The following is an 18761-nucleotide window of genomic DNA, read 5'->3' as shown; positions in this document are numbered from 1 at the left end:
GTCCTGAGCAGAAATGCATTGTGCATGGTGTAATAAGCAGAAGTCCAACCGTTCTATTACAATTTTAAGACTGAATCCTAGGAAGCCTTGAGATACAGCTATTGCATGGACTTAGATTTGATCAAATCTACAGATAATTGAATTTAAGTTTCTCCTGAAGATCACACATTTTGATTTCTTTCTTTTTTTTCCTTTCTTGTTCCCAACCCCCCGCCCCCCCCCCCCCCATTCTTCCATTCCCCTCATCTTTTCTACTTTTCCTTTTCATATTCAACATTTATATACAAGTACCACAAAATAATTTTTCATTTTCTGGCTGCAGTTACAAAGATTTACCACCTGGATTTCTAATTTTGGCTGGTAGGCTTAACTTTGAGGAGCATTTTGCCATGATATCTTATTGTCTGGGATAAAAACATTTACTGCATACCAATTCCAAGGTCATCATTCTTCATCAGACATTAGCCCCACGTCATAGCAAAATACACCACTACATTTCTAAGCTTGGACAAGAATCTACTGCTTTCCCACCCCTTCTCTTCAAGTGGGAGACAAACTGATTAAATGTGTGGTTGTCCCACTGTAAATAAACTGCAAACATGGAGACGTAAATCTGTTGCGTAAGGCACACATCAAGGATATATCTACAGAGTAAACCATAGCACAAGCACAGGGATTCCTTAATTAACCTTAAGCAATTTCATTCTGATGCCAAGAACTCCACCTGCACCAGGTCTTGCTTTACTTTTCTATCAAAGATGGATGTGCCCCAACTCCCTTATTTACAAAGTACCTTGAGCATGTCTGCACCATATCAGAGCATGCTTGGGAGTTTCTGGTTGGTGGCTTGTTTGCTATTTTAGGATTATCAGTGTTTGTTTGTTTTTTTTCAACATTTATTCATTTTTCAAGTTCATTCTATTATTTTTAATAAAACCAAACCTCAACATTTCTCATAGAAGGAAAAGACTTTGGTTCACCTAATAGCAATACCCAGGAACGTAGCTGGCTTAGACTCTCACCCATGCATCAAAATAGAGAAATTGAGCCAAATACATTCCTATAACTAGATTATATTGCAAGTAAACTTGTCCCCTTGTTTTTAAACACAATCCACAGCAAAGCTCATGCTTTCTTCAGGTATAACTACATCCCAAGCCATATGCTGAAAGACACTTCTACAAAACAGGCACTAACAAAACGTCAACCCAGTGTGAAAAATCATCCAAGCCTTGGTAAAAACTGGAATATTTCTACAGTTAAGGAAACTCAGATTGCTAAAGCAGGCCCAAAAGGAATTCTGAGCAGGAGACATAGGGTTGAATAAGTGCCCCTACATTTCTTGATGAATTCAGAAAGCGAAATAATAAAACTGTTTTTGTTGTCTATCCAGCTTACATGAAAATCCACATTCTTTTCTGCTAAAGCAGTCTACGTCAAACTACCCACTTTTCCACAGTTCACACTCAAACATGAGAAAAAGGAAGAACACTGCTAGACCTCAGCCTAAGATCCCAGAAGGGAAGACTGCTTTTGGCCACCTGCTTGAGCACATAGCAGCAATATGGCTACAGATGGATATATTACCACAAATAAGTCTCACTCTTGCACCTCAAAATCCAGCAAGGGGTAGGATTCCCCCTACTCTTCTGGGAGTCTCAATAGCAGTCACTTGGGAACATCTGTCTATAGTCTGAAGTGTGTTTGAGATGAAAAGGGGTATAAGACCTAGCAAACAAGGACTTCTTCCAGTATTTCTTTCATTTTCCCAAACCCCTGGTACTGTACTGTTAAAGACATTCCCCCCTTGCCCATCATCAAATCTCAGATGAAGTCTTTCACACAACTTTACCTAAGAGAAAGTAGCCATATTCTGTGTACTTTAAAAAAAAAAAAAAAAAAAGGAAACAAAAAAATGCTATAAAGAAAAGAGTTGTCCTCAAAAATATGTTACAAGGAAAAAGCAAGTCTCTGAGTCAAGTTCTCACATTTCATATGGCAAGTGGTTTGAAGTTATTTCCATTTCTCCCAACAACAGGCGTGTACTAGACCCAGTGCCATATATTCATTAAGAAGCATCCACCTACCAGAAGTGACCATACTGCTTTTCTCCTGATATAAAACAAAAGGTGGCATTTCACAGAACGGCCAGGTTGGAAGGGACCTCAAGGATCATGAACCTCCAACCCCCCTGCCACATTGCAAGGCCACCAACCTCCCCATTTAATACCAGCCCAGGCTGGGGCCGCATCCAACCTGGCCTTGAACACCTCCAGGGACGGGACATCCACAGCCTCTCTGGGCAGCTGTTCCAGCACCTCACCACTCTCACAGTAAAAAACTCCCCCTTGATATCCAACCTAAAAAAATCTTCCTTCCCTCAACTTAAAAACCATTTCCCCTTGTCCTGCTGTTAACTGCCGGTTAGCACCTGAATTATGGATTGTCTTCTAACATCAGCATCATAAAGCTGTCACTGAATTGTACTATTAGCAAAAAAAGTGTCAGCCATTTCACTGCCGTGAAGTGAAATTCTGCCTTTCACCACCCTGGTGTTCATACATCCTTTTAATGATTTACTGTTTAGTATCATTAACACTGGTATTAAAATGCATCTACTGGGTCTACAGAGCTATTCTCAGCTATATAATTCTATTTCAATCCAATTTTGCATCTGGCAAATTTCATGCTCGGACAGAAGAGTTCTACATTTTAAGCACTCAGATGAAAAGACAAGTTTTGCATGACAAAAAGGCCCTTTGAGTGAGTTAGATATTCACCATTTAGACAACAAAACTGTTGGTGACCAAAGACTTCAGTGCCTAGCCTTCCAATTGAAACAATTACTATTCAGAAGAGGCTCCTTCTATGTAATAACAAGCAAGTCTCATTTGACAAGGTAATCAGAACTGCAAATCTCAGTTACTGACCCAAATTTCATGCAGATCATATGCATGACCCTTCTGCAAATCATATTTTCCCCAGTCTGAAGGCTTAGGCATCTGCATCCATAGAAGCACGCAGACAGAATGAGAACCTTTGCCTATTACACACTCTGTGCACTCACTGAGAGCTCGGTACAGTGGGACATTTCTGTAGGTGTCTTCAACGAAATGTGAAAAAAACCAGTAACACATATACAACCATCACTTAACATCTGCCCAAACCAAACAGCCTGAGGAAATGTGAAACTGCAAGCTTTAGAAGAGTTTGAAATATGTTCATTTCATCTTCAAAAATATATTCTTTAAATGTCTGTGGGACTCCAAGCAGTAACTTTCACTAATTCTGTCTGCAAGCACACCATTACCTGGACAGACCAATATAACTCAATCTTCTAAGCATGCCTGCAGTACAGAGAAGCTTGAAATATGACTAAGAGTAATAACCAAGATCGGAAACCGCAACAAAACCAAGCTTAAGTAATACAGACAAAATCCATTTCAAGAATATGGATTTTCTGTAGTTTAATAGATATTTAGTTCATTTGTACTGTTATAGTCTATGCTGAGATGTTTGTGATTAATTTCTGATTTTCAAGGCTGTGTACTACGAACGCAACCTTACAAGTTACAGCTGTGTATTTCTCTTTTCAACAACATTGTAAAATAAGAAGTGGGTCAATATAGTTCAACTCATCAATTCATATTTGTTTACAATTCTCCTGGAAGACAAGCCGAGGTTCATCTCAAGCTATAAAACCATGACATGAGACAAAGAAAAAACTTGACATATGACAAGGAAGAAAGAACTTCTGTTCTCTACAATACTGCATACATTTCACATCAACACTAACATACTAAATGGCAACACTTGGCTTCTCTAACAACTTATGCAAAAAGCAAATCACAGTGGAAAACTTTCTGCACCGCAAGGCAGGTGCTTCTCCTTACCTAAGCAATTTCACATACCACAATATTAGACCCTGCGTTTTGCTAACACAACTGCTCCTGACAACCTGCTGCGTTTCAGTCCAGCAAATGCATTAACTATGTCTCAAAAAAAACTACTGTTGCAGACAGAACCATCTTCAGCTGAAGGTAGAATAAAGCATCATCTCTTTCCAATAGGCAGCATACTGATAGCACTCTATCATTCATATATATATATATATATATATATATATATATATATATATATATATATATATGTGCGTGTGTGTATATATATTTTTTTAAACTATTATGAGTTGTTGAGAAATTACTCCACATTCTACAAGGTTAAAAATTAAATGACTGAAGGAAGCTGCTGACCAGGACAGTACACCACCTCCAGACTTAGAAATCACTAATACTGTAGGAGAGGGTCAGCATCCTATGGAACGTTATGACCATTCAAAATATGTCATAATCAAAGCTTTACTTTATAACACGTAAGGTATGCTCAAATAGAATTTTAAGTGCCTCACATTCATCATTTTCACCCCTCAATTAGAAAGTAATACAAATTGTGTGCAAAAGTTATACTTTTAGGAATATATGCACTCCTCCAAGTCAAAACATTCATGGTTAGCATTCACACGTCAGCTCCAACTTCCTCATATTCTGTCCATTTATTTTTGGAGGAAAGGAGGAAAGTAAGGACCTTAATTTTACTATTATTATAATAAAGAATGACCACAGGCCATGTTTTTCTACAAAAAAAAAACCTATTTTCTCCTTAAATGAGAGGCACCTGCTTTTTGGGTGTTACACTGCATGTCTTGTTCCAGTTCAGTCTCCTGAACACAGAAGTTACTGATCTGACATTTCATGAAAACTGCAAATTTTGAAAGATTCAAGCAGTTTCTGCATCTTTTCATGACATTTTCATCTGTGCAAACCTATGCAAGGTGCACACTTGCATCTGACAAAACTGTTGTGGCACTTGTTCCCTTTTTCACCTGTTTCTTAGTGAAGAATATGTGACTTCTAAATGATTAGAACTATTTATCTAAATTCTTGAGCACTAATGAATGTTCCCTCACTTATTCAATCAAAGAGAAAAGCTATTGAACACCTGTATGTTGCAATTCTCTTGTGATTTATGTTTCCAAGAGCCTTGGAGTTCTGTATGTTGACTGGCACTGTGGTCTCTAAATCACAAGTGTTACAGACAAATAGAAATCACACCCCAGAAAAGGTGCAGTAGGAAGATAATGGGAACACTGTGATAGTCCTTACTTCTTCCCGCATTCAGATCTTTTCCCACCCAGCTTTTCCAGTTAACATTTTCATATGTTTGCATATGCACTGAGAGATGCCCCTGGTATACCTCACTCTGAATAGCTAGCAGACAGACTTTTTCTTTTATAAAAGTCCATAAGAAATTCAGACTTAAAATGTCTTGTTTTTCCTGCAAAAAGTAAAAACAACAACAACAACAAAAGACAGGAAGACATTTTACAAAAGAGGAAGACTAAAGTAACCAGCATTTTCATGACAAATACACATCCTCCGATAACATGCTTTCAGGTTTAGAAGTTGATTGTGTACTTATTATTACCAGGGCAGAGAAATGCCATGCTTTAAATCTGGGTTTATTTTCTAATCACCAATGGGAATTTAGGAAGCCTGGACTGAGAGCAGTGTCATTAGGACGTATCTACTCAGCAGGCAGCATTAACTCATCACATTGTCTTGTTCAGAGAAGGAATGTATCAGCTGTGTCTTTCCTTGTCTGAACACGTTATGCCCACAACACAGAAAACACCATCTCTGAGCAAGTGAACACTATTTTATCAGAGCTCTAAACAATCAGTGCAGTTGTTATTTTCAGGCTGCAATAGGTTTTGCTCACTTTCTCAGTGACATGCTGTACTGCTTCTGGATTGCAGTAACTTTTCAACATTATCTGGCATTGAGATAACACTGCAACACCTCACCTGTATTTCACAGTCAAGAAGATAAGCCCTAAGACCCTGAGGTTTATAGGATTAGCCATAGGTTCAGATGCAAAAGCCTGAGCTGGGATAAGATTACCTAAGTGTTTATTTCCCTGCACTGAACAGGAGGATATATTAGCACATCCTTAGTTTCAGCCTTCCATATTTCCCATAAAGCACAGAATGTGCTATTGCTGCTGTATATATGAAGCTTATATTTGATAACTGTCTTGTTTCATCTTCCGAGCTCTGGGTCAGCTTACACAGGAGCAGCTCTTTAACAGCATATAAAAGCCCAGAGAGAACAAGTAAAAGATTCAGTGCATCTCAGAGGATCAGGAGGGGGAGGAGGAAAACAAGAATCAGGAAAGATACCCTTGCTTTAAACTTCCTACCCCAGCAGAAACTGAAACCTGTGTTGTTCCTCTCGCTATTACTGAGACTAAAAGAATAAATAGCAAACAGAGCAGAACTGTAAGCAAAATAGCTCTCTGTACTCACCTAGTGCTGAAGACCAGTGCAGGAAAAAGCAGCAGCAAGTAATAAGCAGGGAAGAATTTCATGATGTAGCCTCCCTGTTTCGTTCTTTTCCTCACCGATCCTCCTCGCAGCGTCTCCTGCTTCCTCTGCCAAGCGATAGACCGACTAATGAAGGGAGCTCAGAGTGGGATGTGAGTTCCAGGAGTGATGTCAGAGGCAGCGAGCTGCTGCTGCGAACCCACAGCCTGCTCGAGGCGATCAGTCAGCGTGCTGCCTCCAGCCGCGTCCTGGAGGGTTTGGTAGCGGTGGATGGGGAGGGACGGGCAGGCAGCAGCTGGCACTTGGCTTTGAGGTTATGGCAGAGCAGAGCTTGGGGATTCCACCTGGAAAAAGAAAGAAACTGTAATTAGAAAATGATGTTATTTTCATTCCAGTCTTCATTTGTTCAAAATGTTCTATATAAGATTGTGGTACAAAGGCAGGATTTGCTAGAAGCAAACAGCAGGTAACAGATCAGCTTGACAAACTGGAACTGGAGAGGTATCACCTCTGCACAGCAAGAATTCACGCATCATTAAGTCAATTAGATACTAATTCACCCCATTAGCACTTCAAGTTGAAAGGAAGAGGGGAAACAGATCCCCAAAATACTTTTTTTGAAATATTCACGTCATCTCTAAAAATCATTTACTAGCAGAAGCAACTCAGAAGTCTTCAAGAGCATTTCAGACTCTTATTTTCCGCTTTATGAGTTTTTGTTTCATCTTATCTTGACCTCGATTGTAAAAGTACAAGTAAAATGTACTGTCAACCGAAAATGCTTCCAAAATCCAAGTATTCTTTACTCTGTCACAAGTGAAATCAGCAAATCATAGAGCCGTAGAACTCTGAAACAAAAATTAAACTTTCTATGCAACAGAAAAAAAGCCCAAACTTGTCTACAACTGAATCATAGAATAGCTTATGTTAGAAGGGACTTTCAAGATCGTCAAGATCCAAGCCCCTGCCGTAGACTGGTTGCCCTACACCAGCTCAGGCTGCCCAGGCACCCATCCAGCCTGGCCTTCACTGCTTTGCAGGAACCGGGCACCCACAGCTCCCTGGGCAGCCTGTGCCAACACCTCAACCACCCTCCGAGTAAGGAATGAGAACTGATCATTAGAAGACAGAGTTCTGGCTGTCTGTGTACCTGTCAGGTTAAATGAAAGGCATCCAGAAACTACATTATACAAGACATGCATAAAATAAAAAGTTCCCACACTCTAGCATGGCACATCATTGCATTCAACTGTTTGAAGAATACATGCAGGTTGTATCACAGCCAATAGAAATGGAAACTTCTTTGAAAATAGATTTGACCCTTATTAAGGCTTCATGTGGCATAGAGATGGAATAAATTACATATCCAACACAATGAAGAGAGGGGGGAGGGGGAGAAAGGGAGAAAAAGAAAAGGAATATACATAGGAAAAAGAATGTACAGAAAAAGGCTAAAATAATGTCTGAAAAGAACTCTGTGTCCTAACTACGTTATTTCCCTGGCCCCCCTGGCAGCAAGTTGTATTTGACCGCAGTAATTTAACTCAGCATTTATTGTTATTTTGATGCTACAGTACCAGAATCAGAAACAGTCATGTTGCCATGGATACTTATGGCAGAACAGTAAAAAGGTCATAAAAAGTGCAGTCAGCTTCTCATTTTCTCTTCCAGAAAAAAAAAAACACAACAAAACCAAAAAACAAAACCAACAACTAACTCTCCCAGGTACCTTCCAGGCATCTATGGGCAGCTACACCTTCTTCCACCCTTTCTTTATATGCACCCATACAGGGTGGAAGAGGGACAAAGAGAAGGCACTAGGGAGTAACTTATGCTCAATTATACAGTGCAAGCTCAACAAATCTCACAGGATTCTGCCACTTTGTGAACTGTTTTTCTATTTTACTGTTACTCTTTTCCACCTGCCTCTTCCACTAGGGAAGAAATTTTTAATAACATCCAACCTGAACCTCCTCTGCTGCACCCAACTTCACCTTCACCTCCCCCTCCACCCTCCCCATTCCTCTAGTTTTTCCTCACTCTGATCAGAACTGACTCAGCAAGTGCAAACCCTTTAAGCTTTTCCAACGCTACTCCTTTAGTCTCACTTGTATATGAATATCCCAATCAGATGGCCACAGCTCAGTCTCAGCTTCTGAACACCTCAAAAAGAAAAGCTTCCCATCTCAGATCATGGTATGGGAATGGAGGGTATCAATCCATCTGGGCAAAGCCTGTACTCTTCCAGGCCGTTAGGAGATCACAACATCAATATTGTTACCAAATGCACGGATGAGCTGTGTTACTGTTAAGAGAAAAACTCAGCAGTAAACAAAGGTAGGACTTAAAATTGCATTTTTTATAAGTTCTTCAATTAAGGACTGGGCATTTAATCTTAAACATTAATGCTGTCAGACTTGATTGTGCTCAAACTGTTTGCCTGAAGGCATGTGAGAAGACATCCATTTACCCCTCACAACTAACTTAGCTAGATCTGAAGCTTTGGAGATATTGTGTTTTTTTTTGTTGTTTTTAGTTTTATCTTTTAAAGCAGAGAAGCTTTTTTAAGAGTACGAAGTGCTTCTTTAGAAGAGAATCTGATTCATAGAAAGGAAAGAATATTTACAGTTTTCTTAGCTATATAATTTACTTGACGTCTATGCATTCTTAAATGGACAACACATATTGACAAACAGCAACTTCTAAGACTTTGAATACAAATACATTAGAAATACAGATCAGGAAATATTGTGTTTTCACTCAGTGAAACATTTTCCCTTTTTTGCTTAAATTCATTGACAGCCTAATTCAATATATGACTATTCCTATTTTAGTAAGAATTAAGGTGATTATATGTGCACTTTTACAAACAAAGACATCTTAAATATAGATCAGACTACAAGAATGGAACTGTTGTTGGGTATTTCAAGAACTGCATATTCCCTTAGAAGTGCCACATCACACCAGTCATCACCCAGACTTCTGCAAGTCTGGCTAAATGCAGCAAGTAAGGGAGTATCATTGCCTATTTTAGGGAAGAAATTGAATCTACTGTGTCTCTTTGCAGAAGTATATAGTACCAAGCTCAAGCTTGTCAGAGCAGAAAGGATTCACTTCTTCCTTTATTTACGTAGTAACTATTTTAGCCGGGGTGTCTATTTTACTTTTATTTGTTAGAATACCAGCTCACAATCCATGGATATTTTATATCTTTACTCAGCTAAATGAAAGACTCAATTGTTTAAGGAGAGTTCCTAACTTCACTGTAGCAAGGAAAAGGGAAAAAGCCAACACAGTGCTGGAATTACAGCTTGAACTTCAGAGCAGATCGGCAGCTGCTTCAGAAGTCATTTTGGAGGTCATTTCAACTTACTAAGAAATTCCCAGGGAAGCTCCCTCTTTCTTTATCTAAGAACCAGCCAGTTGAGGTCTTCATTAGAATTATAAATTAAATCCCAATACATTTAACCTCTTAACTAACCCTACTTCTAGCAGGTTGGACTTCCAGCTCAGTTTACCCCATGACTCTCTAGCAAATACACACAGCACACAGAGGTCTGCTCTTCAAATGCAAAGAAATGAAGAATTTCACAAATGTGATTATTGAAAAGAAATAATAGTTGGATATTCTGTGGAACCTCTTTTTCCACCATTCAAAACAGCAATGATTCTGTATTATATATTTACCATTCCCACCTAGCTTAGTTACACACTGCAGGCCTACATTTCAGGCAATATTAGAGCCGCAGTAAGCCTGGAAGTGACAGAACATCTTGACTGAACCACTGTATAGAACAACAACATGTTCCAGGTATCAGGTTCAACATACTTAAGTATGTTGAGTTGCTTTAACAATCTTTTTTTATGTTTTAATTTGAACATTCCTCCATTTCTACATCTGTCTGTACTTCAAGAGGATTTCCCCAATGCATTTTGTAATATTAAATATGGCTGACATTGTTGAAGAACAGAACAGTTTTTGTTAACAAAAAGTTTTCAGGAATTCTTTCCTTGATTAGAATACAGCATAATTAGCACCAACTCAGCAGTGCATCAATTCAGTTAGAAATGACCCATTTGAGCATCACAGTTTTCACTCATTTGCCCACACATACCTGCATTACAGAATGGCCAGGGTCAGAAGGGACCTCAAGGATCATTAATCTTCAGTCATCCCCACCACAGGCAGGGCCACCAACCTCAACATTTAATACTAGACCAGGCTGCCCATGGCCCCATCCAATTCAGCCTTGTACACCTCTCCTCTCCCAATACTATTTTTGGACCTTAACTCATCATCAATTTAAAAAAAGAAAGCTGTGTGTAGAAATAAATATGATTAGATGAGTTGAACAGTGTTTCAACGTCTGAAGCTCTAATGAGATTGAATGAGATCCTAGAAAGAATTATTACAATTAAATCATTAGAATATTTCTGTCTTTACAAATATCCCCATCCGAATGATGCAAACATTAAAGATGATGTTTTGCTACTGAAACTTGTATAAGCTAAGTAATTTGATAAATTACCCCACAATTTAAGCACTGTACCTGTTGGGAACTCATGATATGAGATATCTACATTCATTTGGTGTGGGGTGAATCGCATATAGGATGCTATTCACAAGATTCTGCATAATTCCTCATTACACTTAGTATCTATAGCCTCATGCAACATACCATGAGTAGACTGATAAGTAGCATAAACGGACATTCCAATAGTGTGCAATATAATTACCAGCAGTGTGTAAAGCACGTGCATAAACCATACATTTACTGCATCATTCTGAAACTGTTAACAGCTATTTATGATCATCATAAATGTTTTCCACTTAGATCTATACTTGGTTTTACAGTGTTGTTTTGTGATATGCAAGTAGTTATACTGCTTTTCTGTATCAAATAGAGGATACTGCAATAGACTGTGAGCAAAGGAGAATTTCTCATGGCATCCTTCCACAGAATTACAGTAGAGTATATTGCCTGATCTCATCTGCACCAGTGATGAAGTGCCTTGGCATCCCGTCCCTCAGACAAGTCTACATTACTTCTCGCAATGCAGCAGGAATGTAGTAAGGCACTGAGCGATAACTGGATTTCCTTGATGAAATAATGAGATTTTCCTAATATTTCAAACTGTTTTATGTTATACCCTATTAAAAAACTCATTTTTGAAGGCTAAGTGCAGATCTAATTCAAGTTTTATTAAATATGATATGCATTAGAATTATACTATCAAGATCGTATCAAAATGTCATTAATGCAGAATTAATGGGAACTCAGTGGAAAAACTTTATGTCAACAGTAAGATTGTCATGCTGATAGCATATTATAATTGCATAAATTCTTGTAGATCCTATATTACAGCAGCACAGTTGCACTTTCTGCCAAACAAAGTAAATGCAGCCTGAAGGGGTTGTGTCAGTCTGCCACAGCATTAAATTTATTTCTGGTATTAGTCATATAAACATTTAATGCACACATAATTAACCACCTAAAGCTTTCACGTTCTGTTTACCTTTTAGCATCATTTTTCATTTTGTAAAGTTTACTATTAAGAATCTGGTCAAATCTAGGTTATGCCATATTTAACTCTGGAAACCTATCCTCAATTGGACCTTGATTCAATTTCTGTATTTCAGCACAGTCCAGATCCTAAAGCTGCATGCCTTAACCTCTTTGTCTCTCCAACTAAAAAGATGAGAAGGGAGGAGGTTTCAACAGGCATCCAATACACTGTCCCCAGTTCTTTAGATGGAGTAGAACACAGAATTGTGTTCATATAAATAGAAAAGATGTTAAAAAGCAAATAAGTAACTTTAAAAGATGGAAAATCCTTCAGGACTGATGTGGGAGATTCATACTGAAGAAGGCAAAGGAAAGAGATGCTTCAGGACAGAAGGGAAATGCAGTCACAAGCACCAAATACACATTTTCATGCATTCTCACTTCAGAAATGTTTAGTAGACAAAATACCCAAACCACAACTCTGACATATTTCCCAAATCCTGTTGCAATTCTTGTACTTAAAGGGGTGCAACAGCTGTAACACAAACTCTGATTACCATTTAGATGAACATATAGAGTGATTTATTTTTCTTCTATATGTATATAATCTATTCAGAGGAACTCTTGCTTTGCTACTTCCATTCATAATTATGAGTTAGCACATATTGTTGCACTATATTTCAGATTTTGGAAGAAACACCTGTGCAAATGGTCACATGTAAGACACTGCAGAGTAATGCTGTGGTGCAACACTTATCTTACAGATGCTTTGTCCTTTCCCACCTCTCCGCTCTAACCTAATTTTCTAGTAGAAGGAAAATGGATCAATATTAATCTGTGAAGCTAAATCAGAGGGAAAGAGTGACAGAGGACTGTGTAAGGGTACAGAGTAAAAGAGAAGCTCCAAACCTTAACATTATGGCTGGGTGATCACTGCTTTTCTTTCAAGAAACACGAATTCTTGCAATGGCAAGAATAGCAACAGCTATCCTAACTTTATTACCATTGCCCAGAAGGTTGGAAAAGGGATATTAATTCTTTCATTACATCCAGGCTGGGTCGCAATGAACTCATTAAAACACACCACACAAGATGGCATCCACACGTGCACCTTTCAAATCCCTTTCTTTAACCACAGTATGTTCTATGGAAATGCCATTTATTTGAACTCTGCATGAGAAAAGCAGACGTGGCCTCAAGCACTCTTATATTGCAATAACAATCTCTAGGAAAAGCATTTGGCAATGTACTTCACCAGGAAAACCAAATTTTTATTCTGGCTTAAGCTGAAAAAAGACACGCCTGCCAGTGATACCTACCACAGTATAAAATACTATCAATGTATGGCAATGGCACTGAGTGCATAAGCTATCTGACACAAAGATTGAACAAGTTCAGACAGACCTTTGAAGGTGATAGATAACACATTACTCAGTTCACTAACAGCAAGCTTCGTAAAGCTCTGCTTAAAGGCATGTTTCAATTTCTCTACAAGTTAAAAACAGCACACCACTGTGAAATCAGATATTCACAAGCATCTGAATCCATTTTCACCCGCGCTTTTGTTGATACTGACTTTTCAACATAAACCTCCCTAGAAAAATGAACATGAAACAAAACCAAGCACTTCTCTGGCAGTTCTAACTCTATCTTTATAGGGTTGTGTTCTGAGATTCTCAGAGAGCAAATCCCTCTGCATTTAAGGTAGTACATTGTTTTACCTTCCTAGATATTTTTATCATTTACTAGTAGCCAAGGAACCAGCAGAAGGCTTGCTGGAGCAGTGACCTAAAATGGGAAAATTAAATTAAGAAGGTAAGATAAACCCTTAGAGGTAAATTGCTTTTTGTTGCTCTCATCCTAATATTTGATGATTGCACCGACCTACAAATCAAATCATATTTCTTCTTACCTTTCAGCCTTATATTTTGTCTGTGATAGAAGGTTTATCACAAGATTATTTTTCCATTTTTATCTTTAGAAAACAGGGAAGTCATGGGCTGAGGCACTCAGCTAACTCATTCAATATGTTATTACAGTATTTCCACGGAGATTTCTCACTAACCTAGGACAAACAATGACATTTTAAAGGGCTGCCCTCTATAGTGTAATAAATAATGTTTACAAAGAATTTAAATATCATCCTTGAGCTGATTCCTTTTCATTAGCTAGTTAGCTAGGCATATAGTTGTCTTTAATTACAAACTTGCAGAGCATCAACAACAGTCACACGAAGACCATCAAAAGGTTAATTTGACGACAGACTACATGACTAACAAGCATAATACACAGGGTTTGGGGTAGTAAGCTTTCCATTCTGTGTTTACTATAGTTCAGGGAAGGTCCTTTCCTTTACCAAAATCTTCCATATAGAATTACGCTGACCTTTATACTCTTCAATACTTTTTTTTTTTTTTTTTTTTTTTAAATTCTCCTCCTTGGTATCCTTCCAACTATTCAGCCTGCTGCAGAATCTTTATCAGCACTGAGCACAAGAGCCTTCGACCCGCAGTTTTACTTCCACAGATTATGCTCACACTCAATAGTACGTTACCTTCTCTTCTCAAACTTGTGCAAACATTTACAGCTATAGTTTCTGTAGATTTTGTGGAGCCTGACTGCAGTATCTTTGATGCAAGTAAATATTATATAGCTTAGGTAACCACCGTAGCTTTCACATAATGTGTCAACTATTGCACTTATTTTATCTATGCTCATCAATACTTATCTATATAGTTCATACTAAGGATGATTATAGCACCATATAAACAAAACAACTAAATCCTGCATTTAATACTATTCTCCCTTACAGAAGCACTTACCTCTAATTTAAAAAGAGTATGTTTTCAGAGTAGCAGCAAAAAAATTTTGCTTATCAAAAGAATGAAACAAACTGAGGTCCATTAGGTAGCTCTCTGGTTTCCTGAGCTGTTGGACTACTCAAAACTCCGATCTATGGCAATGACTGATCCAGCTCTTAGCAAATAGAGTGTAAAATTCACAGGTATATAATTAGCAGAGTGGCGTGATTAGGCTGGTATTTTACAGGTCGTATAACTGGAAAGATTATCAAGGTGGAAAGGGATAATCAGAAATAAATGAAAATGCTCAGCTGTGTCCTAAGCTCAGAAAAAAACTCCCAAGGGAGCAATCTCTAGAAAGAGAACCTTCCTCGGTTCAGTCAGCCCTTAAATGGGGGTCTGCGAGGTACAGCCAGACTCCACTCTTCCCATCACACAGCTGAATTGCCTTCACCTGTGCACCTATGGCTGACTCAGCATTTGTCTCGTGATCAATCAGAGGTTCAGGCTGTTTCCATACAGAGAGTAATACACAGAACACGTAGATAAACATGGCTTAGAGTATAAACATCTGCAGTTTAGGTTTGATACCCTTGGATACTTTTATCCAGCCTAAAATCACTTTCTGAAGACATGTATTTTCCTCAAGTTTCTGAAAATTCAGATTTGGTAACAACCACTTTCCCATCACAGGTAAAGCAGTGCTTTGCTGGACTTTAGGTGTTCAAGTTGCATTTTAGTACAGCTCTTGCTAGAAGCAGACAGGCCTAAGGAAGAAGTTCAGATGCTGTATACTCACATGTTAGACCAGTACTATACTATGTCCACTGAAACAGCACCCCCAGTTCCAAACAAAGCAACTGGCACAAGTGTGCCATATATTAGACAATTGAAGAGTCAAAAGCATCTTATGTCTTGTAATAAGAGTGTATCTTTTTTTGCAAAGAAAGAAGGTCAGAAATCTCTGGGGAGTGATCTGAAAGCGTAAGCGTTTTGAAATTATATATTCAAAACATTGGTGTTTTTTGCCTTAACTTAGTAAGCTCTGTAGAGAAATTTAGACTGAAATATTTGATTTTAAACAGTGATACCGCTTGTATTCTCAACACACCCTTGCAATACATCTTTCCAGTCCAACTGGCCCGTTACTGATGACATAGCATGTGATTCACATTCTTTATGTATTCCTTCTGTAATCACTCTCCTTTTTGGCCATCCATGCTCCTCAGCCCTGTACCAGCTCTACACCTTGCTACTCACAAAGCAGCAGGTGGTGAGGAATAAACACTTCTGTGCAGCTTCCTCAGCACAGCCATAGACCTCTGGTACAAAGATCTCATTGTAAACAATGAGTACTTGTAAATAATCTTTTTTTTTTCCTGCATGGCAGAATTCAGTGACAAGCTTTTGCCTCATATGCACTTCATATCAGACACCATTCTGTTAGACTGCCCTTCTGCTGCCATCTATCACACAGCAGAAACATGTAAAGGAATATCACTGGGAAAGTTCAACCTCTATTGCCATTACCACAGACAGCCACCACTGACATCGTGGACCAATGTCTTAAAATAAAAGGCATTACATCTCGAGTAGCCCTCATATAAGATAAATTTTACTATTAGCTTAATGTGCATCACTTACAAATAATGAAGAATCCAAGAATTTAACATAATAGGTTTAGGATATATTCAAATATTTATTATTTTAAATGAAGTTAATGCCTCTTTTCACTCCTTGTTATCAGTGAAACAAAGTATCTGGCTTCATGCTAACCCTGAAAATCTATGGTCCTCATCCAGAGCAGACTTTCTGAGGGCTTCAAAGTCTTGTCATTCACGCTGCATGTGGTTTTGGTCATGACTCCACCCATGCTGAAATTTACATTAAGGGAAAAAGGGTACTTTACAGCTCGTTTGAAAGTCTCAGCCATTACTTCTCAAAATAATAAATTTCCTGGGAAAGAAGAAAATCCTTTATGGTGGAGGGTAGGGAAAAGGCAGGGAGATGGGACTTAAAAAAAGCCAGCAGCAATGAGCTTAGGAAGAAAGCTAATTTACTAAATATGATAGCTGAATGTGAGATAACATTATACAATACAACAGGTATTTCAGACTAATGAAGATAAGCTTTCTCTCCATTCCTATATGAAGTCAGGCAGACTTTACAAAGTCAGATGGAAAGCAGTTGCTGACTTCCTTGCTAATTATTAATCTATTTCATTCTACGTTTTTTCCTGAAGGACCTTGGATTCTGACAGTCAGTATATTTCTTTATGGCTACATGAACCACTGTGGGTTTGCTGTCATGCTTCACTTTCAGTATATTATCCTTTCTGTATTTTTAATTTCACTTTCATTAGTTTTCCAGTCCTCTGATACCTAAAGGTTTATTTTTCCTTTTGTACTTCATCAGCCTCAAACATCTTGGGTAAGAAAGCTCATCATTTCCAAATACTTTGAGTAAAGGAGACTCCAGTCTGATCTTCTGAAGTTAATTCATAAAATCATTAGCCAACATTTTAGGAAATTACAACTATAACAGGGACAAGAAAGAGTTGTCACCAATGATTAATATACTTTATGCTGCAACTATCCTTTAATTCCACAACTTACTGACCTCTTATAAGTCTATGGAATCATTTTATAGTTCACATTTTGTTCTCAAGTGTTGCAGATACACCTATTAACCCTGAGAAAGTGGAATTTTTTTTGAAAGATATCTCCAAAATTTCCAAAATATCTCCAAAATATCTCCATTTTTTGAATGATATCTCCAAAATTCTTCTTAGTGTGTTTATCCATCCACTGATGGATAGAAATTCATGAGTAAGTATGATAGAAAAAGGGTGAGAGGAACAGCTGTTCCTGTTTGTCATTTTTTAAGAAAAAGGTGTTATTTCAAAGATGTCATTATTGTAAGTAAGTCCATCAGGATCCTCACTATCAGGACAGAGAAGATTCATGTCTCATTTTATCATGAGGTTTTTATAATCATTTCATCAATTCAACTCTCGCCTTCAGATGTCTCCACATTTAATATTTCTTCCTGCAGTAGTAGTTTAAACCCACAGGTAACTATTCTAACAAAAGTCCTTTATCTCTATTTTTAAACGTACATTGGGTTTGTTAACTATCACCTTTTCTTCCACCATCACCTCCCTTCCTGTCTCATTCCTCTTTCTCACTTCTTCAGATGCACATGTTTTTCTACCACATCAGTTTCTACTTTTAAACCATACCAAATCTCATGTTACAGTTGTGCCTGCACATAGTGTCAGCGTGAATAAAACTGGGTCCTCCTTCAGTCGGTGTGGAAACACCCTTTGTTTCGTTTCCATAGATTTAACCAGGTAAATCCATTGGTCGCCCATTAATGACTCTGCTTGAAGAAAATAAAAGACATCACAAGGTAAATTAAGCACATGCTGTTACCTGTCATAAAGCTGACAGGACGTTCTGAAGGCACAACTGGATGATCTTATGCTATTCTACACCTATGTTCAAATTTGCTAAAATTAAACTGAAGATACTTAAGGTATCATTTTTGTGAAGGCAATAAAAATAAATAAGACTACCAAAGGTGAGAAATAGTCCCATTATTTTAAGTAATAATGTTACATTTGTTATACTTTCCAGTATATCTCTAAAATATGATTGTATGTACAAAATTTATTTCATGGCTTCCTCATGCCACACAGAGCACTGGATACTGTCTCGACTTGTTCCCAATACTTGAGATCAAGAGTATATTCCTGCCACCTTTCATTTTTTCTTAATATCTTGTTGAGCGTTACAGAAACACCTCCAGTTAAATACAGATCAGAGGCAACAACAACAAAATAAGTGACAAGGGGAACTCTTATTCGTTCCGTTTAAATTTTTCTATCATTGTTGCTCTTTGGAGACTCGTGTTTATATTTGTTTATTGGAATCACTAATGTTTACTGGAAAGAGCGCTCAGTGCTCCAATCCTAAGCACTAATTAATTCAGGAGGAGGCCAGAATGAAGCTACAGCATCACAAAACCACTCACTAAATGTTATACCCTAAGGTCATAACTGCCTTTCTT

At 38.0% G+C, this 18761-nt stretch overlaps 1 protein-coding gene across 1 annotated transcript in view; it reads right to left on the bottom strand.

Annotated features, from left to right (window-relative positions):
- LUZP2 (leucine zipper protein 2) overlaps positions 1 to 14730 on the bottom strand; it is a 61482-nt gene extending 46752 nt beyond the window's left edge. The window contains exons 1-2 of the mRNA XM_042882731.1: positions 14712 to 14730; positions 6365 to 6726 (exon numbers count right to left, since the gene is read on the bottom strand). Coding sequence (XP_042738665.1) covers positions 6365 to 6426 — 62 coding nt within the window. The 5' untranslated portion in view covers positions 6427 to 6726; positions 14712 to 14730. The remainder of the gene's footprint in view (positions 1 to 6364; positions 6727 to 14711) is intronic.
- Between the last annotated feature and the right edge of the window lie 4031 nt (positions 14731 to 18761).

The sequence above is a fragment of the Lagopus leucura genome, unplaced genomic scaffold, assembly GCF_019238085.1.
Source record: "Lagopus leucura isolate 7727_CA_CO unplaced genomic scaffold, USGS_WTPT01 Super-Scaffold_100035, whole genome shotgun sequence".
Lineage (NCBI taxonomy): Eukaryota > Metazoa > Chordata > Aves > Galliformes > Phasianidae > Lagopus > Lagopus leucura.
This window is presented reverse-complemented; position numbering and strand designations above follow the sequence as displayed.